Here is a 25,201-nt window from a genome sequence, read left to right on the forward strand (position 1 = left end):
AAAAAATACCAAAAGATCGAGTTTGTGATGCATTGTCACACACACTGTCTCATACCTTGAGGCTGAGCTCTTTCAGAGAGCGCGTGATCTCCTTGGTGAGGAGGTTCTTCTCACACTCCTGGAAGGCCACAATTATGTAGGGAGTTCTCTCCTCCACCTTACCTATGACCTCTATCATGTTGAAACCATCTGGCAGTTTCTCCAAGATGCCCTTCACCTGCATTCTCAGCCCGACCTCCGCCCCCTTTTTCTCCATCATTTCTTCTCGCAAATGACGGGGATTTGGGCCCGTTCCCAACAAAGCCGTATATCCGTCGCATAGGACTCGTTAAAGAAAAAAAAAATGGTCCAGTTTGAGAAGAGTGATCTCTGTTCTGATGTCCAGAAGTTATTTTTGGTCATAAGAGACCGTAGCAGCAACATTTTGTTCAAAATAAGTTTAAAAACAAGTTACAAACATTGCGAAAAAACTAAATAGCATAGTTAGTTAGGAGCCTGGAAAACGGCAGCCATCCCCTCTGGCGCCATTCAACCCTGGCGTGGGTGAAGGCTCAGCTGACATATGCATACGATAGTTGTCATGGCTACCCATGCTGTATCGCTCCACTAATTTATCCAAGCTGCCCAGCCACTTGGCCACCAGGTGTATGGTTTATTAATATAATATATCTCAAATATTATTTATGTACAATATATTTGAGCATATTGTTACTCTATATTCCACAATACATTTAACAAAATGTAAATATATTCAAGATATACAGTACATTTGGAAAGTATTTAGACCCCTTCACTTTTTCCACATTTTGTTACGTTACAGCCTTTTTCTAAAATTGATCAAAAAAAATAAATCCTCAATGTCCCATAATGACAAAGCAAAAACAGAAATACCTTATTTACATAAGTATTCAGACACTTTGCTATGAGACTCGAAATTGTGCTCAGGTTCATCCGGTTTCCATTGATCATTCATCATTCTTGAGACGTTTCTACAACTTCATTGGCGTCCACCTGTGGTAAATTAAATTGATTGGACATGATTTGGAAAGGCACACACCTGTTTATAGAGTAAGGTCCCACAGTTGACATTGCATGTCAGAGCGAAAACCAAGCCGTGAGATCGAAGGAATTGTCCATAGAGCTCAGAGAGAAGGAATTGTCCGTAGAGCTCCGAGACCGGATTGTGTGGAGGCACAGATCTGGGGGAGGGTACCACAACATTTCTGCAGCATTGCAGGTCCCCAAGAACATCATTCTTAAATGGAAGAAGTTTGGAGCCAGTAAGGCTCTTCCAAGAGCTGGCCGCCCAAACTGAGCAATCAGGGGAGAAGGGCCTTGGTCAGGGCAAGAACCCGTTGGTCACTCTGATAGAGCTCCAGTGTTCCTTTGTGGAGATGGGAGAACCTTTCAGAATGACAACCATATCTGCAGTACTCTAAAATAAATCCTTTATGGTAGAGGCCAGACGGAAGCTACTCCTCAGTAAAAGGCACATGAAATCCCGCTTGGAGTTTGCCTAAAGGATTCTCAGACCATGAGAAATAAGATTCTCTGTTCTGATGAAACCAAAATTGAACTCTTTGGCCTGAATGCCAAGCGTCAGGTCTGGAGGAAACCTGGCACCATCACTACTGTAAAGCATGGTGGTGGCAGCATCATGCTGTGGGGATGTTTTTCCGCGGCAGGAACTGGGAGACTAGTCAGGATCAAGGGAAAGATTAACGGAGCAAAGTACAGAGATCCTTGATAAAAACCTGGTCCAGAGCGCTCAGGACCTCAGACTGGGGCAATGGTTCACCTTCCAAAAGGACAACAACTCTAAGCACACAGCTAATACCATGCAGGAGTTGCTTTGGGACAAGTCTCAATATCCCTGAGTGGCCCGGCAAGAGCCAGGACTTGAACCCGATCGAACATCTCTGGAGAGAACTGAAAATGGCTGTGCAGCGACCCTCCCCATCCAACCTGACAGAGCTTGAGAGGATCTGCAGAGAAATAACAGCCCTCCAAAGAACACATTGATATGACAGAAATGCATCTCTTATAACACATTCGTAACAGACAGCACACAACTGTATAACACTGTAATAAGGTCTTAGACCTTAGGTCTTTTATTTATTCAACAAATCCTTTCTCAGCAAACATATTGCTGCTTCTACAAAAGTCCTTTTAATTGTCACAATATCAGAATAAAAGACTGAATAGTTCAACCCGAAACAAAGTGATATGTTTTGATCCTTTGTCTACCTCTCACCCTCATTTCTTTCTCCCCCTTCCACCATTCCTCCTCCTACCACGTGACTGTGCAGTTGCATTAACAGAGGTATCAACACAAAAAAACTAAATGAAGATCAGAACTAATACAGCGATGGCAGAGACAGTTTTTTGCAACTTCCCAACTCAGCTCCCATATCTCAAACCCTGGCTCACTGACAGCCCAATTACTAGTGATGCGGCAATAAAATCGGTACGGTTACATATCGGGATATTATTTTTGATGATGTATCATATCGTTTTGACAATATGGCAATATTACTGTTAAGGTTGGCTTAACCTGCACCAAAACTCCTTTATAGCTTGTTCTCCATCTTATTTTGAAATGGGGAGCCAATTTGTTTTCAGCATTTCCATGACTGATCAAAACTCGTTATCTCATGGCTCTCTTGTCCCTCTGCAGCAGACATATCCTGAGAAATATGTTTGGAATATCGAATTGCAGTATCGAATCTCAATACATATAGAATCGTGAGAATCGCATCGGCACCTAAGTAGCCTGATATTGCATTGTGAGGTCAGTCCCTGGCAATTCCTATCAATTACCTGGACACATTTAAACAAACATGGAACCAAGGAAAGAGAGAAACAGAGAGAGAAACCCACACAGATACAGACATACAGAGAGACGGAGAGAGAGAGAGACAGCGAGAGAAACACACAGAGACATACAGAGAGAAACACACAGAGACATACAGAGAGACAGCGAGAGAAACACACAGAGACATACAGAGATGGAGAAAGATAGACAGCGAGAGAAACACAGAGAGACATACAGAGAGACGGAGAGAGAGAGACAGCGAGAGAAACACACAGAAAGATAGACAGCGAGAGAAACACACAGAGACATACAGAGACTGAGAAAGATAGACAGCGAGAGAAACACAGAGAGACATACAGAGAGATTGAGAAAGATAGACAGCGAGAAACACACACAGAGACATACAGAGAGACGGAGAAAGAGAGACAGCGAGAGAAACACAGAGATTGAGAAAGATAGACAGCGAGAGAAACACACAGAGACATACAGAGAGACGGAGAGAGAGGAGAAACAGTGGTGGTTTGTTATGAGAACCATTCAGAAAGAAATGTTCTGTAGTTATAACAGCACTATGACAAGAACTATGACAGCACTATGACAAGGTTCATGTTGCCTTTCTCTGTTAATTATCAAAGCATAATATTGCATTATGTAACTTCCTGTAAAGGGCGCTGAAAAAGGACATTAATCCTCTCTGCATTCCTGTCCCAACCCTGTGCCCCTTCATAATCCTTCCCCTCCAATGTTTATGAATCTGATTAATACAAGATCAATATGATGACAGCGTCCACCTAGACATCCAACAGGCTTTGGGGATCTTCTGCTTTCTTGTGTATACAGTTCCATAGGTCCTTTAGTTCAGGTCCATGGGCACAAACACTGGGCTGTAGAATAGAGTGAGGCCTGCTCCTCCTGCTGAAGTGCTGGAGCCTGGGTCTTTTCTACAGACTTGTCAGGGCAGACACCTTCTTCTTCCGGGCTGCCAGCATCTCGTAGAAGGGGTCCCTGCTGATGGCATTTCTACATTAAGAGAGGGGAGAACAATATGAATTTAACTTTTTGGCATGAGACTAGAGCAGGATCATACAGATGAAGGATAGGACATGACTTGGAAGAAATAAGAACCAAAACTCTCGCCTTTCTCCCAAAATGTGCACTTGTTCACTTCCCGGAATAGATTTGAAAGTAAATGACTGGTACAGTTGAAGTCAGATGTGTACATACACTTAGGTTGGAGTCATTCAAACTCATTTTTCAACCACTCCACAAATTCCTTGTTAACAAATTATAGTTTTGGCAAGTCGGTTACGACATCTACTTTGTGCATGACACAAGTCATTTTTCCAAAAATTGTTTAAAGACAGATTATTTCACTTATAATTCACTGTATCACAATTCCAGCGGGTCAGAAGTTTACATACTCTAAAGTTGACTGTGGCTTTAAACAGCTTGGAAAATTCCAGAAAATGATGTCATGGCTTTAGAAGCTTCTGATAGGCTAATTGACATAATTTGAGTCAATTGGAGGTGTACATGTGGATGTATTTCAAGGCCTACCTTCAAACTCTGTGCCTCTTTGCTTAACTTAGGGCTGCAATCCGGTTAACGGATTGATATGACAACAGCCAGTGAAAGTGCAGGGCGCCAAATTCAAAACAACAGATATCTCACAATGAAAATTAACGTAATTTGGGGCGAAAAGTGGAAATCAATCCCAGAACAACAGCAAAGGACCTTGTGAAGATGCTGGAGGAAACAGGTACAAAAATATCTATATCCACAGTAAAACTAGTCCTATATCGACATAACCTGAAAGGTCACTCAGCAAGGAAGAAGCCACTGCTCCAAAACCGCCATGAAAATGTCAGACTACGGTTTGCAACTGCACATGGGGACAAAGATCATACTTTTTGGAGAAATGTCCTCTGGTCTGATGAAACAAAAATAGAACTGTTTGGCCATAATGACCATCGTCATGTTTGGAGGAAAAGGGGGGAGTCTTGCAAGCCGAAGAACACCATCCCAACCGTGAAGCACCGGGGTGGCAGCATCATGTTGTGGGGGTGCTTTGCTGCTGGAGGGACTGGTGCACTTCACAAAATAGATGGCATTATGAGGAAAGAAAATTATGTGGATATATTGAAGCAACATCTCAAGACATCAGTCAGGAAGTTAAAGCTTGGTCGCAAATGAGTCTTCCAAATGGACAATGACCTCAAGCATACTTCCAAAGTTGTGGCAAAATGGCTTAAGGACAACAAAGTCATGGTATTGGAGTGGCCATCACAAAGCCCTGAACTCAATCCAATAGAAACTTTGTGGGCAGAACTGAAAAAGCGTGTGCGAGCAAGGAGGCCTACAAACCTGACTCAGTTACAACATCTCTGTCAGGAGGAATGGGCCAAAATTCAACAAACGTATTGTGGGAAGCTTGTGGAAGGCTACTCGAAACGTTTGACCCAAGTTAAACAATTTAAATGCAATGCTACCAAATACTAATTGAGTGCATGTAAACTTCTGAACCACTGGAAATGTGATGAAATAAATAAAAGCTGAAATAAATCCTTCTCTCTACTATTATTCTGACATTTCACATTCTTAAAATAAAGTGGTGATCCTAACTGACCTAAGACAGGGAATTTTTACTTGGATTAATTGTCAGGAATTGTGAAACTGAGTTTAAATGTATTTGGCTAAGGTGTATGTAAACTTCCGACTTCAACTGTATATTTCCATAGTCCCTCTAGCGCATGCCTACACAAATCCAATGGTGTTTTTTGAATGCATATACACTTCAGGAAGAATGAGAGGTTATTTGGACACCGCCAATAATTCACTTTATGCTGGTGATCCACTCCTCCTTTTCCCCGGCTGTGGGGGCAGAGATTCGATAGAAAGTGTGGTTGCCCTCGACAACACGTCCGTCCGCCTCGGTCTTACATGCCTTGATCACCTGATCCCTGTGGTCCGGGATGAACAGCTCAAAACAGTTCTGAGAGAGAGAGAGAAAGCGAGGGAGAGAGATAGATGTGACTCAGAGGCTTTTAAAAGGAAACAGGGAGAAAGAGCACAGGAAAAGAGGGAGAGAGAAAGAAAGTAACTTACTGGTTTCTTGGAGTCGTCCACCTCTCTAATACTCAGATTCTCCAGAGGGATGATACCCCTAGGCTCCTTATCCTGGAGGGAGGGAGGAGTGAGAAACGAGAAGAGAGAAAACACAGCGAGAGCATTACAGCTCACAACTGGTACATTGCATGTAATGGAGAAAAAGCATAACAGAAAAAGAGAGAGGAATAGGAAGAGAGAGCAACTCACAGTAGTGTACTCAAAGTAGTACAGGCAGTTGTCTGTGAGGATGAACCATCGTCTCTTCCATGTCTTCACACGCCCTCCTGAGGGGGTTAGAGGTTAAAGGTCAGAGTTCAATCAGGATTCATTAGATTAAAGGGTTAGAACAAGCAAAATCCACAGATTAAAAAGGTGCCCCTTGACAGTCCAGGCAGACGGCAGCCCAGACATCAGCCAGTACCAGGCAGGAGGCTATGGACGCATTCCAGGTAGTCTTTAATGCAGTCATGTTTCTCAGAAGACACAGCATGATAGCAACAAAGTTGACCATGAATGCAATGCATTAGTTGAGATCATACAGAATGATAGAGAACTCTTTTTTTGTATCTGTCCCATTATGGCGTCTATAAGTGCACAGGCAGTGCCATTGAGGCCATCTCCATTTTGAAGTAGTACATTTTCTTCTTCTACTACTACTACTTCTGTGAGTTGCTAAACAAACTGAAAGGGTGCATACTGCCACCTGGAGTGTGATGTTTGAACAGGTATAAATGTTGCCGATTTACTGCCACCTGCAGTTATAGAATATTTGGTCACGAGTATAATTCATTAGCTGATTCCTCCTGATGACCCGGATGGAATAATGTGATCATTTTCTAACCCATAGGAAGTCCCACCCAGTTGACTACTTCAAAATGGTAAAAGTCCTCAATTGCGCTGCCCATGCTGCAATGGGCTTTTGAGCACAAGAGTCCTCTATATATCTCTATGGTTGAGATACTGATTGGATGGTAGGGTTAGGTTTAAAGGTTGTTTGCGTTGAAGTCAATGACATCTTGCACAGATTAAAGAGCAGATAAATCACATTTTTACCAACAATTAAACACCATTTCATTCTTCATAATGAAATCATAGTTAACAGTAGATTTTCATTGGACAAAACCTTGTTTTTTTTATTTCACCTTTATTTCACCAGGTAGGCTAGTTGAGAACAAGTTCTCATTTACAACTGCGACCTGGCCAAGATAAAGCATAGCAATTCTACACATAGAACAACACAGAGTTACACATAGAATAAACAAAACATACAGTCAATAATACAGTAGAACAAAAGAAAACAAAAAGTCTATATACAGTGAGTGCAAATGAGATAAGTTAAGGAAATAAATAGGCCATGGTGGCGAAGTAATTACAATATAGCAATTAAACACTGGAATGGTAGATCGGCAGAAGATGCAAGTAGAGATACTGGGGTGCAAAGGAGCAAAATCAATAAATACCAGTATGGGGATGAGGTAGGTAGATAGATAGACTGTTTACAGATGGGCTATGTTGCATGGCATGGGTTGCATGGCAGGGTATGGGAAGCAGCACCAAGAAGCAAAGCACATACAGGCTGAGGAGGTTAACACCTTGATCACACTGATAGCGTTATTACACAAAATAGTAAGCAGCATCATCTGGATATGTGTGCAACAAATGTTCAACATTCACCTTCTGTTACCATTTCTGTCAAGCCGTCTACGCATTCAGTTTGACGCATATGTTCCATAAATCCAACGTATGCACCACACAGAACGCACTGCGATGCAACGCTGCAAGGTAAATGCAGCGCTCCATTGGAAATTAATGTACTTCTAGTGTAACAAAATGACGCTGTTGGCGTGATCAAGGCATCAGGCTTCCAATCCATAAATACATATTTACATACATACCTCCTGGAGACCAAAATCATCCAAAACAAATAAGGAAGAAAAAACACAAAGACAAACTACATTGAGTCATAAATACTTTTACCCATTATATATGTTTATACTCATTATATAGGCTATATTCTTGGTATGAATGAGAAGGCCAAACAAGAGAGTGTAGTTCTGCATCTGTCCATACGAGGGAGTGGAAGTATCAATACAGCTTGCTGTCCTGTGTTCTATAAGACTTTTACAGCAAAGTTGACTCTCTCACCTCGTTTGAGTAGCCAGCCCTCCCGGTCAGGGTTGAAGAAAGTGTGTGTGAGGTCATTCCCATCATCCTCTGGAATTTTAAAGGGCTCGTTCTTTATACCCTCATACAGGTTCTACAGAGAGCGCGAGAGAGAGAGAGATATTGAGAGTGAGTGATATGGAGAGAGAGAGAGAAACAGAAAGAAAGAGAGAAACAGAAAGAAAGAGAGAGAGAGAAAGAAAGAAAGAAAGAGAAAAGGAGAGAGAGAAAGAGAGAGGGAGAGAAAGAGAGGGGGATATGGAGAGGGATATGGAGAGAGATGCAGTGAAAGAGATATATATATATGAGAGAGAGAAATAAATAAATAAATAAATAAATAAATAAAAATAAATAAATAAATAAATAAATAAATAAATAAATAAATAAATAAATAAATAAATAAATAAATAAATAAATAAAGAGAGAGAGAGAGAGAGAGAGAGAGAGAGAGAGAGAGAGAGAGAGAGAGAGAGAGAGAGAGAGAGAGAGAGAGAGAGAGAGAGAGAGAGAGAGAGAGAGAGAGAGAGAGAGAGAGAGAGAGAGAGAGAGAGAGAGAGAGAGAGAGAGAGAGAAAGAGAGATATGGAGAGGGATATATGGAGGAGAAAGAGGGAGATATGGAGGGAGAAAGAGGGATATTATATATATATATATATATATATATATATATATATATATGAGAGAGAGAAAGAGGGATATTATATATATATATATATATATATATATATATATATATATATATATGAGAGAGAGAAAGAGGGATGGAGAGAGAGAGAAAATAGAAAGGTATGGAAAGAGAGAGAGAGGAGGAGAAAGATTTTTAAAATCTAAACACTCTTAGATAACATTCTGGAAACCACATCCACTCACAGTAAAGAAGGCATCAATCTGTCAGTAGAAAAACATCAACAATATAGTCAGGCAAACGGCAAAAGAAGCACAACTGGATTTATAAAAAACAAACCAAAAACCCCCACAGATGACAAGACTGTCAAACCAAAAGCACAGAGACCCAAATAATGGTGAATTACGCTTTACGCCTTATTACGGTGAGACATTAAAACTCTATAAACATACGCTCAGAACCAAAAAAGCCCAGTACAACAGCAAGCAGCTGACACAAATTGAGTAGTCCATGAACAAACCATTTTTGGCAAAATTGGAAACTAGAGGGATTAGCATTACAAAATGGTGACATATGGACAACCCATTTTAAAACACTCTACAACACCGTTCAAACTGACACAAACACAGAACAATGCCAAATTCATGAGAAATTGAATGGATTAGAAAAAGCTATAAAGAACAATCAAAATCCTTTGGACTCCCCAATGACTGACCAGGAGCTCTATAAGAAACTTCAGGCCCTTAAATGTAAAAAATAAAATAAAAAAAAAGCATGCAGACCTGATGGCATCCTAAATGAGGTGCTCAAATTCACTAGTGCAAAATTTCAATTCGCTATATTAAAACTGTTAGATTTATCCTGACTGTAGGTTATTTTCCTGACATCTGGAATAAAGGACTCATAACCCCAATCTTTAAGAACAGAGACGTATTTTACCCTAACAATTACAGACGCATTTGTGTGAACAATAATTTGAGGGAGGTTTTCTGTAGTATTATAAATGCAAGAGTTCTAAAACTTCCTTAATAAGCACAATGTCAAGTAAAAGCCAAATTCGATTTATACCAAAATATTACATGACCAATCATATTTACACCTGACACACCCTGATAGATAAACATGTCCACCAAAATAGCACCAAAATGTATGCTTGCTTTATCGACTTTCAAAATGCATTTGATTCTATTTTGACTACAGGACTGTTCTAAAAAGTTATTGAAGGTGGTGTAGGGGGTAAAACATATGACATTATCAAAACTGGTAAGAAAAAACATAATAATTCTTTAACCAAAGGCGGGGCCTTCGCCAGGTTTGCAATCTGAGCCCCACGCTCTTCAATATTTACATCAACAGTGGTATGATGACTCCTTGCTGTCCCCGGTCCACCTGACTGTGCTGCTGCTCCAGTTTCAACTTATCTGCCTTGTTATTATTCGACCATGCTGGTCATTTATGAACATTTGAACATCTTGGCCATGTTCTGTTATAATCTCCACCTGGCACAGCCAGAAGAGGACTGGTCACCCCACATAGCCTGGTTCTTCTCTAGGTTTCTTCCTAGGTTTTGGCCTTTCTAGGGAGTTTTTCCTAGCCACCGTGCTTCTACACCTGCATTGCTTGCTGTTTGGGGTTTTAGGCTGGGTTTCTGTACAGCACTTTGAGATATCAGCTGATGTACGAAGGGTTATATAAATAAATTTGATTTGATTTGGTATTCTAGAAAAAGCAGATGACCTGTGCCTGCTGTCACCCACAACACATGGCCTACAGCTGAGCCTGGACCTGCTAGAGCAGTACTGCCAGACCTGGGCCCTGGCAGTACACCCCAAAAATACAAAAATTATTCATTTTCCAGAGAAGATGCAGATCTCAGGGAATTAGACCAAAGTTCATAATTGGTACAAAATATAGAGTAGGGCACACACTACAATTACTTAGGTTTAAAAATCATATTTACAGGACACCTTCATGAGGCGGTGAATGAACAGAGAGAAAGCACACAGGGCATTCTAAAAAACTAAATCAAATCGAAATACCTCAAATTTGGCGAAAACTAATTGATTGTCATTGAACCAATTGCACTATATGGCAGCGAGGTGCAGGGTCCACTTGCAAAACAAGATTCCACCCAATGGGACAAACACCCCATTGAGACCCTGCATACAGAGTTTTGTAAGATTGTCCAGAGGAAAATTACAAACAATACATGCAAGGCAGAATTAGGCCAACATCCACTAATAATTAAAAATAATTTAAAAAGCAATTCTGTTTTGGAAAAATCTAAAATACAGTGACCCCCTCTCATATCATTACCATGCCCTGCAATGCCAAGAGCTGAGCATAGTGTCCCCTCATTTAGCTGGTCCAGGTTCACAAACCTGTTTCACTAACACACTGAAGCCTCAGGACCAAACATCCAATGAATCAGAATAAACCAAATTACAACAGTCAAAACAATTATCCTATTGGGAAACACAAGCACAAAGCAGTGCTATCTGGCACCATGGCAAACTATTTGACCATGGTGACTAATCAAAACTTTAGAAAAACCTTGACAAAGAACATGCTCAATGAGCACAGCCTTGTCATTGAGAAGGGTAGACACAGGAAACCTGCTCCATTTAGAGGAAAGGCTGTGCAACCACTACACCATAACCTGAGACAGAGCTGCATTTCCTGACAAATTATAAAACAAATAGTGTAATTTCCTTATTCAAGGTTTCAAAGACCTCTCTGATGAGAATAGGCTACCCGTCCTATTGGGGGAGGACGCAGAGCGTTGTGGGTTGGCAGAGCACTAGATAGCTGCCATAAAATGAGGGACAGTGTCTTACAGACCAACCAACCTGCATATGCCCTTTATGTTATTGTCCATTGTATGGTTATTTTTACCCTTGATTATTGTTGTTACTGATTGTCCCATTGACAATGTTGATTATTATTATTATTTTAATTATGTTAATATTGTAAATGTATCACTTAATCACCAAAATATGCTTTGGCAATAAATAAATTGTTACAGCATGCCAATAAAGCAAATTGAATTGAGAGGAGAGAGAGAGAGAGACTTCCCACAAAATGAGGTGGAAACTGAGCTGCACTTCCTAACCTCCTGCCAAATGTATGACCCTATTAGAGACACATTTCCCTCAGATTACACAGACCCACAAAGAATTCGAAAACAAATCCAATTTTGATAAACTCCCACTCCGCCAGGAAAATAACCTCTCCCTCAACAAAACGAAGGAGCTGATCATGGACTTCAGGAGACAGCAGAAGGAGCACACCCCTATCCTTATCGACAGGATGTGCTGAAGAGGAGATCCCTTGCCATGTGTTCTCCAAACTCATTACACATTATAAGAGAAGACAGAGCTGTTATCTTGGCAAAGGGAGCTTGCGCAAAGTATTGAATGAAGGGTGCCAATAACTGTGGCACACATATATTTGAGAAAAATATGTGTTTTATGATAAAAACATTTTTTCTGTCAATTATTTTACTTTAATAAAATGTTTGATTTTTGTGTATATTTTGAATGAAAGACCAAAAGCATATATTTACCAAGGGTGCCATTATTAGGGCGCTGTATTAGGGCGCTGTACTACTGCACTGTTGGAGCTAGGAACAGAAGCATTTCGCTACACCCACAACAACATCTGCTAAATATGTATACGTGACCAATAACATTTGATTTTATTTGATGTATTGGGTGAAATACCAGTGTGTCGTCACATCAGCAAAATGTGACCTATTGCCACAAGAAAAGGGCAACCAGTGAAGAACAAACACCATTGTAAACACAACCCATATTTATGTTTATTAATTTTATTTTTTCTACTTTAACTATTTGCACATCGTCACGACACTGTATATAGACAGGCGTTGTCATGTGTGACCAGGTCCTCAACCTCTAGTATTGTATGGATCGAGGGCGGAAGAGACAGAGGTATAGATAATGGGAGGGGAAGAGAGAGAGCTTTATAAAAGGACAGAGGGATGGAGAAAGTGATAAATACCCTGAGTAGGTCCTCAGGCAGGTCACCTCCATCGTTGATTCCTCTGTTCATGGCGCTGAATCTCTGGTGGGAGGGTTTGTCCTTCACATTGGGGTTATGGAGACTGGTGTTCAGCATGATCACAGCAAACGACAACACATAACACGTATCTGGAGCACAGAGAGGGACAGGAAGGTTTGTGTGTGTGTGTGTGTGTGTGTGTGTGTGTGTGTGTGTGTGTGTGTGTGTGTGTGTGTGTGTGTGTGTGTGTGTGTGTGTGTGTGTGTGTGTGTGTGTGTGTGTGTGTGTGTGTGTGTGTGTGTGTGTGTGTGTGTGTGTGACTGAATGGTGGCCTTTCTATACCGCTGTGCTGGAAGACCCCAGGGTTACAGTGACAGTATCTCTGGGCAAACGCCTCCATCATCCTGTCGATCTTCTGAGCTTCGCCTGGCAACCGGAAACTCCAAAGGAACTGCCTGGGTGAGAGAACATGCAATCATATGTATGTGTGTGTGTGTGTGTGTGTGTGTGTGTGTGTGTGTGTGTGTGTGTGTGTGTGTGTGTGTGTGTGTGTGTGTGTGTGTGTGTGTGTGTGTGTGTGTGTGTGTGTGTGTTACCTGAGGGCCTGGACCAGGTTGAGGTCTGTGAATTCATGCAGCTCCACGAAGGCATGTAGAACCTCAAGATTGAAGTCATTTCTACAGAAAACACATACCAACAGAGAGTATTCAAGTCTATGGCCATAAAACTGAATAGGGTCATGTTCAGTAGGGAATACTGTAATTAAACGTTTTAAAAACAAAAATATGCATTTCCTGTTCATTCTGTTTCTCCTTTTTTCAAAATTTTGCTGTGAGATTTCTCAGAGAACAGCTCTGCAACCAGAAACATGGAAACTCAAATATAATCTATAATCTCCTAATACTGACCTCCTTCTGTGGCCAATGTGTGAGTGTGTGTCTGTCTGTCTAGGGAGGATGGGCCAAATCAATATCACTGAGTTGAGAATGCATTAACCCACTTAAGAGGTCACTTAAGAGGTCACTCAATACTGCTCACCCACCCACCCGTTTCTCACCTCTCCCCCAGATAGTCTCCGATGGCGGTCTTGTTAAGCCCCTCCCCTTTATAGAGAAACTGGGCGATGTCATTGCTGGTGTTCTTCAGCAGACCGCTGTCAATCAAAAACCGGATCCCCTGATTGATGGTACACAGCCAATCAAAACACAGAATCCCAACCACAGCACAGAGTGGAGGTTAGGGGCTGGTTTGCCATTGGGTTTCTCCCTCACCTTCTTGGGGTCCATGTTGAACTTCTTACGGCCCATGGACACCTGCTTGTTTCTCTGCATGCTTTTTCTACAGACAAAACACAGTTATGAAGTCTGTATAACACATTCATAGAGCCTACCTAAACACTACATAGGACCTTCAAAACACAATTCCAATTACCCTCATAACAGACAGAAATCTTTGTAAACCATTTAAACACACACTTCATACATGTTATTAACACCATCCCTCAATTAACAGCCCCATTAACTCATTTAGATGTCTGTAGCTTCGGGGCAACAACTGGCCGAGACCAATCACTCTTAAAGGAGACACACACAGACACCCGATCACTGACATCATTACCAATCATTAAGGATGATTCTTCTCCCTCTCCCAACATTTTTTACATTTGAATAATTTAGCAGACGCTCTTATCCAGAGCGACTTACAGTTAGTGCATTCATCTGAAGATAGCTAGGTAAGGCAGCCACACATATCACAGTAGTAGTAAGTAACTTTTTCCTCAATAAAACGTTATCAGCAAAGTGCTTGTAGGAAAAGACAAGTGCAACTATTATTTATTTTTCAGGGGGCGGGCTTGGATGGCCCTAGAGATCACAGGTGGCAGAACAAAGTGCTAGGGTTGGGGTGTAGGGTTTGAGCATAGCCTGAAGGCAGGGAGGGGCAGAGCCATCACCACACAAAGCGTAGAACGCACACAGTACATACAGTACACACAGGACAATCCTCAGTAGAGTGATACACAATCACAATAACAGACATAGAAACACACACAGATCATACCTCTCTTTGGTAATGCCCAGGTTGTCAATTTCATTCGTCACCTCTTCTATCTCATCCTTCAGCCTCTAGAGAGAGAGATAAGTGTATGGTACAGTGAGATCACATTACTCTGTCTGTCTCGTAATGTCTGACCATCCCTCAACCCCACAGAGCAGCTTTGATGCAGCCTCAGTTAATACTCATACCCATGGCACTAAAAGAGAGGGAGGGAGGAAGAGAGAGGAATGAAGGCGGGAGAAAGAAGAGTGAGAGAAGTTTGTTGTGTTTATGTAATTGGTGTATGGATGGAGTATGTTAGACGTAAACCAACTGAAATATCTGCCTTTGAAAAAGGGGTTTCAAGGTTTCTTACAGGAGACATACTTTATATACTGTTTGGGAGGAGTTAAGTGGAGACAATCCTATGGGTTGTGTAGGAGGAGGTAAGTGGAGACAGTTCTATGGGTTGTGTAGGAGGTAAGTGGGTGAATCTTCTACAGATGATCCCACTGGGAACTGATGCACCTGCTGCTAGCTAGGTTCAAACCAGACAACCCTCCCCCCACCGGTCACTCATTTTGTGGCACGGAGTCAATGTGGATTACTCTACACACAGCCAGAGACAGTAGCCGCTGCGTCGCCCTTGCAAAAGAAACCTGCGACAGATTGGCTAGTGAAACGCACACTCGACCCTGTGATTGGACCAGATAATTGTCAATCAACACAGGTCGGTGAGCTAGCGAACAGATTACGGATTTGCTGTAGCATTCAGCTATAGAATTGGGTGCAGTGCAAAGGTCAAATTGTAGGATGAGAGGATTGACATAATAAATAAATATGCAGCTCTAAACATTGTTTGGCTTATGAAGCCCCCTCCATCTGTGCAGAGAAGATAACCTCCTCCGAATCCCCAAAACACAACAGCCACAGGAGAACTTTGTTTGGACATCGTAAAGGACCATTCACCAACACTGAAAAGATATAGCTAGCTAACAACCTCCTTTTCTACGTGGAAAAGACGGTCAGAGACTTACCAACTACGTTAGCCTCTCGAAAAAAAGCTTCTCCCAAGTACTCCGATTGCCTGCTGCACTGCTACTTGGATTCCACCTGGCGATCGGTTCACCGTCTGCCCTGGCCTGTCTCCCCCTCTCTGGTATAGGCACCCCTGCCACCCCCCCCCACCCTCTCCCCCGAGCTTTCGCTAGTCTCCAGCACACATGCACTGTTGAGGCGAGTGACTCTGAACTTACAATGGCTAGCCCCAAGTTGTTATATTTTTCTCTTGTGCTTTATGCTATTTGTCTCATGACTCCTGCATGTTTAGTTGACTATGAACTTGCTTGTTTAGACCAACCGTGGGACAGACTGTTTGTTCCCACACTCGGGACTCTGACTCTCTATTAGTTACACGGACTCTTGGCCTCTCATCCTATTCTAACCACATCTCACCGGCGTTGTATACAAGTTACCTGATGAAATTGCTGTACAATATGATCTTGTTGCCATCTAATGCACATTCCAATGTTATAAAATCAACACTGCAGAGCTCTCCCTGTCCTCTGCCTTGCCCTGATTGTATTACTTCCAATTATATCTGGAAATGTGCATGAACACCCTGGCCATCTGCTGTTGCTAGCCCCAATTCTGATTTGTGCTCTGATATCTGCTTCAATTATTTCTGGTCTTGTAAAAGCCTGGGTTTTCTGCACGTTAACACTAGAATCTTATTACCTAAAATGGATCAATTGAAAGTGTGTGTTCACAGCTCCAATCCAGATGTGTTGGTCATTACAGAGACATGGTTAAGAAAGAGAGTTTTGAGCAATGTTAACCTTTCTCGTTATAATCTTTTTTGGCAAGACAGATCTTCCAAAGGTGATGGAGTGGCAATCTTTAACAAGGATCACCTTCAGTGCTCGGTTGTCTCCACCAAGTCTGTCCCCAAACAATTTGATTTGCTGATTTTACACATTAAACTTTGTTGACTGATACTGGGTGTTATCGGCCACCATCAGCACCGGCATGTGCCCTAAATGCCCTAAGCTCTCTCCTGGCCCTTTACACCAAGTCTGAATTTGTCCTATTAGGTGACCTAAACAGGGACATGCTTAAACCACTAGACCAAGTCCTAAAGCAATGGGACTCAAATCAAATTGTATTACTTACGAGCCCCTAACCAACAATGCAGTTTAAAAAAAATACAGATAAGAATAAGAAACAAAAGCAACAAGTCATTAAAGAGCAGCAGTGAAATAACAATAGCGAGACTAAATACAGGGGGGTACCGGTACGGGGTAATATGTACATGTAGGTAGAGTTATTAAAGTGACTATGCATAGATGATAACAGATAGTAGCAGCGGTGTAAAATAATGGGGGGAGGGGGCAATGCAAAGTGTCTGGGTAGCCATTTGATTAGATGTTCATGAGTCTTATGACTTGGGGGTAGAAGCGGTTTAAAAGCCTTTTGGACCTAGACTTGGCATTCCAGTACCGTTTCCGTGCGGTAGCAGAGAAACCAGTCTATGACTAGAGTGGCTGGAGTCAACAACAATATTTAGGGTCTTCCTCTGACACCGCCTGGTATAGAGGTCCTGGATGGCCGGAAGCTTGGCCCCAGTGATGTGCTGGGCCGTTCGCACTACCCTCTGTAGTGCCTTGCGTTCAGAGGCCGAGCAGTTGCCATACCAGGCAGTGATGCAACCTGCCAGGATGCTGTCGATGATGCAGCTATAGAACCTTTTGAGGATCTGAGGACCCATGCCAAATATTATCAGTCTCCGGAGGGGGAATAGGTGTTGTCATGCCCTTTAAACGGTCTTAAATGATTGTGTTGGAGTTGTGCTTGGCCGTGCAGTCATGGGTGAACAGAGGGGACTGAGCACGCACCCCTGAGGGGCCCCTGTGTTGAGGATCAACCTGCCGTCTGCTGATTTCATGCTCGTATGACTGCTACAAGGTTCCTATTTTATACCATGTTGTGCTGCATCCCTTTTGCCTTCTGGTAGGCCGTCATTGTAAATAAGAATTTGTTCTTAACTGACTTGCCTAGTTAAATAAAATCAAGAATATTAACTGTTTACTTTGCTAGCTCACCAGCAACAATTACGAACATAGGCCGACTGATCTTTTGGTATGTAAAAATTGCTTGAAATGTATCATTTAGTTATGAAGCTTGTATTTGGAATTTGCTGTTAAAATGAATTATTACTGTGGCGAAGACACATCATATGCGAAGCTCTTCACTTGCGCTCTACAAACTCCTGCCTATGGAGGGCTTTTTTTCCTTGTTGAAATGTTTGCTGTTGCTTTCACACATATAAATACATAGACTTATGTGGTAAATCTATATGACATCCAATACAACAATAATAATAGCTAGCGTTTCATCATTCCATCCCTATACTGTTAATTTCAACAGTCATTTCTGTTTCATAGACCTATAATACATTTTCATTTAGCCAACCATTTCGTACACTGCTCTGAGTGGGCCCAATGTTTATAGTGCACATGAACGTTCGCAAGACTAATGAGGGAGAAGTTCTGTTTATTTCATTCATATTTCCTGTGTTATGTTAGAGTTCTGTGTGTCTGTGTCCTACTTTTTAAGATATGATTTAACAAGGCAAATCAGTTAAGAACAATTCTTATTTACAATGACGGCCTACACCCGCCAAACCCAGACAATGCTGGGCCAATTGTGTGCCACCCTATGGGACTCCCAATCACGGCTGGTTGTGATACAGCCCTATGTCTCTGCCATTATGGTTGTGGGTAATAGGAGTGAACATGGTGCTCAGTGTAACAGAAATTTGCTACATGGCCTGTGCTCCACGCTTTGGGGTCAAAACGTTCAATAAGAGAAAATGATTGTTCCATGTATGCATAGTGTTTAAATATTAACAATCATTAAGTCTGATTAAGACGAATGTACCAATGTAACAATGGATGTGCAAAATGCTTTTTACATTGTAGAACCAGTTTATTGTCAATTGGGTAATTGTATGGTCCTGGGGGCCAAGTGCTTATAGGTCTCTACCTGTTTGAGCTCCTTTTAGACCGTTTCCATTTGGTTTCTCAAGTGGAGGCTGTACGGTCTTGCCCTCTACCGGTGTCCATTCAGATATGATAGGTTAAGCCTGGTACAGAGGCTATTTATTTTGGGCTATTGCCTGTGTATATTTGGTAAATTTACTTGAACATTTTGTATGATATGGTGCTTTCACCATTGAACACCAAGACCTGTAAAAAAAATCTACACTGAGCACGTCAACCTGCCTTCTGCTGATTTCATGCTCTTATGACTGCTACAAGGTTCCTATTTTATAATTACATAGTCTAATCAAACTGTGTTGTAGACAAATGAAAAGGGCTGCCTCATTATATACACAAAGAGTTGTAGTTGCATGTATAGATTCTATTTTTTTACTTGACTTGAGACTTGAAAACTTGTGACTCGACTTGCTCCTAAAATACCTTGGACTTAACTTGAGTCTTGACCTGTATTACTTGAGACTCGGATAAAAGTGACTTGGTCCCACCACTCACACACAAACACAGTCCCTTTCAGGGTCAGGTTAAGGGGCAGGTCAAGATCTAAGCCCCTGGCTGGCTAATCAGAGCCACTGAGATCAAATACACAAAAACAGAGAGACGAAACAAAGAGAAAGAGGGGGGGATATTGAAAACATTGTTTTGTGAATGTAGAGAGAGAGGGGGATAGAGACATTTGAGAGGGATAAATAAGATGGAGAGAGCAACAGAGAGGGAGGATGAAGGAATAAGAGAGTGAGATGAGACACATAGCGCTTTGAGAATAAATAAAAATATTTAACCTTTATTTAATCAGGAAGGGCTCATTGAGATTTGAAATATCTTTTCAAGAGCATCCTGGCCAAGATAGGCCGTACCAAGTCATTACACAATTAAAGACAGACAACATGAAAAACTATGGGTAATCTAGTTAAAAAAAAGAGAATTCACAAGAGTATAACATAATCATATAACAGCAAATTAAAAACATTGACAGGTCAGAGAATCAAACTCAAAATCCTTCATCAATGATTTAAAAACACCAATCGGGACAAGTTCTTCCAGTTTAAAAGTATTTTGTAAGGTGTTCCAAGACGATGGCGCAGAGTATATAAAAGCCCTTGTACCAAATACAGTTCAGACATTTGGAACCGTTAGCAGGATAAAGTCCTGCGAACGAAGAGAGTACCCACCACATTTCTGAACAATACAAATGCACAAATAAAAAAATGGTAGTAAACCCATAATGGCTTTGTAAATAAAAGTATACCAGTGACTGAGCCTACAAGTGACTAGAGAAGGCCAGCCAACCCTGGTATACAAAGTGCAGTGGTGCGTAAGGTTTTTGCAGTTTAAAATAAATCTCAAAGCTGCATGGTAAATTGATCTCAAACACTGAGCAGAAGCATTCATATATAAAATATCCCCATAGTCTAGTAAGGGCATAAATGTAGCTGCTACTAGCCTCCTGGCTTCAAAAGAAAAACAGGCCTTATTCCTAAAATAATAATCATTTATTATTATAGGGTGAGATGAAGAGACAGACGTTGCGTCCAAATGGCTTCCTACTCCCTACATAGTCAATTACTTTTGACCACTACCAGTGGACTTCATAGGGAATAGGGTGCCATTTGGACGCACCCAGAGAGGGGGTTACAGACCGGCTTCTAACAGATTAGAGGGATAATCATCGGAGGACAATATGCATGAGAGAGTCTGCTGACTCTGATGTATCCTGCATCTGTGTTTGGGTTACCAGTTTGACACGTCGCCAGTCTCGGTAACAGGGACATTACACACTCTATTACCACTCCATCAGCCCCCCTGGGGTCCTACCATCCTTTACCAATAGACAACTTTAGCACAATACTAATATTAATGTTTGCACACACCCACCGGATAAGAGCGCCTGCTAAATTACTGTTTGTTTCTGGCTTTGGCTTTTAAAAATAAAAATGAGTCATTTAGCAGACACTCTTATCTAGAGCGATTTACAGGAGCAATTACGGTTAAGTGCAGATTTTTCACCTAGTCGGCTTAGGGATTCAAACCAGTAACCTTTTGATTACTGGCGCAAAGCTCTAACCGCTCTGCTACCTGCGACTTCTGTGCTGCCAGTAATTTACAGTAACCTACTGGCTACCGTTCCAACTGCTCCAGTTTCAACTGTTCTGCCTTATTATTATTCGACCATGCTGGTCATTTATGAACATTTGAACATCTTGGCCATGTTCTGTTATAATCTCCACCCGGCACAGCCAGAAGAGGACTGGCCACCCCTCATATGCTCTCTCTAATTCTCTCTTTCTTTCTCTCTCTCGGAGGACCTGAGCCCTAGGAGCATGCCCGAGGACTACCTGACATGATGACTCCTTGCTGTCCCCAGTCCACCTGACCGTGCTGCTGCTCCAGTTTCAACTGTTCTGCCTTATTATTATTTCGACCATGCTGGTCATTTATGAACATTTGAACATCTTGGCCATGTCCTGTTATAATCTCCACCCGGCACAGCCAGAAGAGGACTGGCCACCCCACATAGCCTGGTTCCTCTCTAGGTTTCTTCCTAGGTTTTGGCCTTTCTAGGGAGTTTTTCCTAGCCACCGTGCTTCTACACCTGCATTGCTTGCTGTTTGGGGTTTTAGGCTGGGTTTCTGTACAGCACTTTGAGATATCAGCTGATGTACGAAGGGCTATATAAATACATTTGATTTGATCATTATCACATCAAATCTACTGAAACACCAATGCACAGCATATTACTGGAACACCTGTCTACAGCAACATGCTGCATTTCTAGAATCTACAGTGCATTACTGGAAACAGTGGTAAGTAAAACTGTTGCAGATTTACAGTGCAGGGAGCTAGTATCAACGACAGGCAGTATTTCTGCTCCATGTATTTGATATACAGTACAGTACAGTAGGTATTTCAATACCTATTTTGTCATTTGTATTTCACTGGCCTAAACTACAATTCATGTAGCCCATTTTGTAACAGTTTAATAATGCATGCATGAATTTCCTAATACAAACTGTGCTATGTTCTTGCACTGACAGTGTCGCTGTGGATAAGTGTGTCTGCTAAAATACCAAAATGTAAAAATGAACACTTGCAAAGAACATGCTTGGGTATCAGCCCCTGAACTAGGCCTTAATTTGATCAAAATACAAGTAGTTTAAGGGTTGAATTCAGAATAATACCCAGCTGTGTGCTTTGCAAGTTCATTTTTACATTTCGGTCATTTAGCAAGTGCTCTTGTCCAGAGCGACTTTGTCAGTGCATTATACTAAGGTTGATAAGAAAACACATCATAGCAAGTACAACCTTTACTGAGAATTTTGTTGAAATTAAGGATACATTATCCTTCAAGGTATTTTGTATTTGTAACAAGTTACTTTGAAGGATCTTTGCCCATCTCTGGCTAGTGGAAAGTACGTTACTGTAAGTTAGACCAGTAGACCAGTTGAGAACAAGTTCTCATTTACAACTGCGACCTGGCCAAGATAAAGCAAAGCACTGCAACACAAACAACAACACAGAGTTACACATGGAATAAACAAACGTTCAGTCAATAACAATAGAAAAAGTCTATATACAGTGTGTGCAAATGGCATGAGGAGGCAAGGCAATAAATAGACCATAGTAGCGAAGTAAATTACAATTTAGCAAATTAACACTGGAGTGATAGATTAACACTGGAGTGCAGATGATGATGTGCAAGTAGAAATACTGGTGTGCAAAAAAGTCAAATAAAACAATATTGGGATGAGGTAGGTAGATTGGATGGGCCATTTATAGATGGGCTGTGCACAGCTGCAGCGATCGGTAAGCTGCTCAGATAGCTGATGCTTAAAGTTAGTGAGGGAGATATAAGTCTCCAACTTCAGCGATTTTTGCAATTTGTTCCAGTCATTGGCAGCAGAGAACTGGAAGGAAAGGCAGCCAAAGAGGTGTTGGCTTTGGGGATGACCTGTGAGATATACCTGCTGGAGCGCATGACCAGTGAGCTGAGATAAGGCCTAGCAAAGACTTATAGATGACCTGGAACCAGTTGTCAGGCGACGAATATGTAGTGAGGGCCAGCCGACAAGAGCATACAGGTCGCAGTGGTGGAGTGAATCCAGTTTGCTGAGTAGAGTATTGGAAGCTATTTTGTAAATGACATCGCCGAAGTCGAAGATTGGTAGGATAGTCAGTTTTACGAGGGTATGTTCGGCAGCGTGAGTGAAGGAGGCTTTGTTGAGAAATAGGAAGCCGATTATAGATTTAATTTTGAATTGGAGATGTTTAATATGAGTCTGGAAGGAGAGTTTACAGTCTAGCCAGACACCTAGGTATTTGTAGTTGTCCACAAGTCAGAACCGTCCAGAGTAGTGATGCTAGTCGGGCGGGTAGCGATCGTGTTACGGATACAGTTAGCCTGTGTGTGTGTGTATCCTGTGTGTGTGTTTCTTTTCTCTCCTTCTCCCCTCACAGGTGAAAACCATCACTCCCCAATCAGTCAACAATCAATCATCAATCAGAAGACACACCTCCTCCTATTTCCTGACCTATCACAGTTCCTTCCCCATGGTTTAAAAACCCCATCATTTGTTAGTTCTAAAGCTCAGCTCAATCTCTCTGTAAATGCCATGTCTGTAGGTCTCTGTGTTTCACTCTCACTTTGTGTCTTAACCTCTCTTTTGTTTAAGCACCTCATAGCACTTTGTCATCACCTGTGAGTATTGTTTTTGGTTATGGTTTTTGTTTGTTGCTGGTGGGAAAAGGGGGAAACCAAGACAAGTCGCCCATGGGCATACACTTCCCGTAGGTGAACTTTGTTAAATACACTAGTTAGAACTGGGCGGACCACCCACTGTATATTTGGTTAGTTAGTTAGCTGTTGTTAAAGTAGGCTAGTCTAGCTTAGAGGTGTTTTTGAATACTTATTGTTTCTTTTCTTGGGTCCAGCTCAGCCCCTTTTCCTGCTCCCCCCATTACCGTGTGTTTATAAATAAACCTAGAGTTTGACGGTAGATTTCTGTTGTCGTGGTTATTTCGTGCACACTTTTACTTTGTCACAATAATAATTTGCATGAGTTATGTTACGGGTCTCATTACCATCCCCCCTAGACTGTCGGGCCAAAAGGGATTCGTAACATAAGTGGAGCCTCGTCCGGGATCTGTCATAACTGACACCGATGCCGCTCATGTAGATTGTTGTAGTGGTATAGTTCAGTGTTGAGCGTCATAGCTGAAGTAGCATTAGTGTTTGCTATTTTCTTTGGCACTTGTGAAGTAGTGTAAAATGACTACTTTTGATTTGAGATCCTTTTTGGATAATCCTTCGTGGGAGGTTTTTGACAAATGTCGTAGAGTTGATTTAATGACCTTGGCTGACCATTATTCAGTATCGATTCCGCAGAGTTTAGTTAAGGCGGAGGTTAAACGGCTAGTATTAAATGTATTGTTGGAAGAGCAGGTGCTTGTGTTACCGCTGCCTGAGTCTACGACCCCTGTAGGGGATGTTGCTGCTCCTGTAAGCCCATTGGTGTCTGATAATGAGGGCGAGGCTAAAACACCAGCCACATTGTCCCGTTTTGATCCACTCTCCCCACTGTCAAATGGTGATGCCAGGAGGGATGTCCATTTAGCACAGTTCCAACTGGAGGTGGAAGAGAGAGCCCAAATTAGGCAAGAAACTCTCCAGTTGGAGATATGTAAAAAAGAGGCAGAAAAAGAACGAGAACAACGGCATTTGGAGATGTGTAAAATTGAGGCAGACAAGAGAACAAAGGCAGTTGGAGTTCAAAATGCGCCAGATGGAACTGGAGGCAGAGACAGCGAGGCTAGCCTCCGGTCCTACTGTGCCTGTTTGTGAGCCGTCCTCACCTGCTGTGTCAAACACGTTTGACATTAGTAGGCAGATTGCCTTAGTACCTTTGTTCAGAGAGTCAGAGGTTGACTCCTATTTTTGTGTATTTGAGCGTATAGCCGTAGCATTGAAATGGCCTGAAGAGGTATGGTGCCTATTACTTCAGTGTAAATTAACTGGTAAAGCCCAAGAGGTTTTGTCAGCGTTACCTCTGGAGGACAGTTTGAATTACGAAGTGGTCAAAGCTACTGTTCTTCGTGCCTATGAGCTTGTGCCTGAGGCATACCGACAGAGATTTAGGTCTCATAGAAAGTCTTCTAGTAAGACTTATGTGGAATTTGCTAGAGACAAGGGAAATCTGTTTGATAAATGGCATGCTGCTAGTAAGGTAACTGATTTCAACTCTCTCCGGGAGTTAATCTTGTTGGAAGAGTTTAAAAATTGCTTAACGCATTGTAGTTTACCTAAACGAACAGAAAGTATCCTGTCTTGCAGAAGCGTCTGTGTTGGCAGACGAGTTTGTGTTGACGCACAAGAGTGTGTTTT

General features: G+C 41.8%; 1 protein-coding gene across 3 annotated transcripts in view; it reads right to left on the reverse strand.

The window, feature by feature from the left end:
- Window positions 1–3,201: 3,201 nt before the first annotated feature.
- cyth1b (cytohesin 1b) overlaps window positions 3,202–25,201 on the reverse strand; it is a 51,877-nt gene continuing 29,877 nt past the window's right edge. For 2 of the 3 annotated variants that reach the window (XM_046354324.1, XM_046354326.1), the window contains exons 3-13: window positions 14,789–14,853; window positions 14,002–14,068; window positions 13,788–13,906; window positions 13,327–13,407; window positions 13,073–13,185; window positions 12,731–12,879; window positions 8,068–8,180; window positions 6,131–6,209; window positions 5,921–5,992; window positions 5,653–5,807; window positions 3,202–3,835 (exon numbers count right to left, since the gene is read on the reverse strand). In XM_046354324.1, coding sequence (XP_046210280.1) covers window positions 3,757–3,835; window positions 5,653–5,807; window positions 5,921–5,992; window positions 6,131–6,209; window positions 8,068–8,180; window positions 12,731–12,879; window positions 13,073–13,185; window positions 13,327–13,407; window positions 13,788–13,906; window positions 14,002–14,068; window positions 14,789–14,853 — 1,092 coding nt within the window. In that variant the 3' untranslated portion in view covers window positions 3,202–3,756. The remainder of the gene's footprint in view (window positions 3,836–5,652; window positions 5,808–5,920; window positions 5,993–6,130; window positions 6,210–8,067; window positions 8,181–12,730; window positions 12,880–13,072; window positions 13,186–13,326; window positions 13,408–13,787; window positions 13,907–14,001; window positions 14,069–14,788; window positions 14,854–25,201) is intronic. The other variant, XM_046354323.1, reaches the window with a different exon arrangement.

Source organism: Oncorhynchus gorbuscha, linkage group LG06, assembly GCF_021184085.1.
Source record: "Oncorhynchus gorbuscha isolate QuinsamMale2020 ecotype Even-year linkage group LG06, OgorEven_v1.0, whole genome shotgun sequence".
Lineage (NCBI taxonomy): Eukaryota > Metazoa > Chordata > Actinopteri > Salmoniformes > Salmonidae > Oncorhynchus > Oncorhynchus gorbuscha.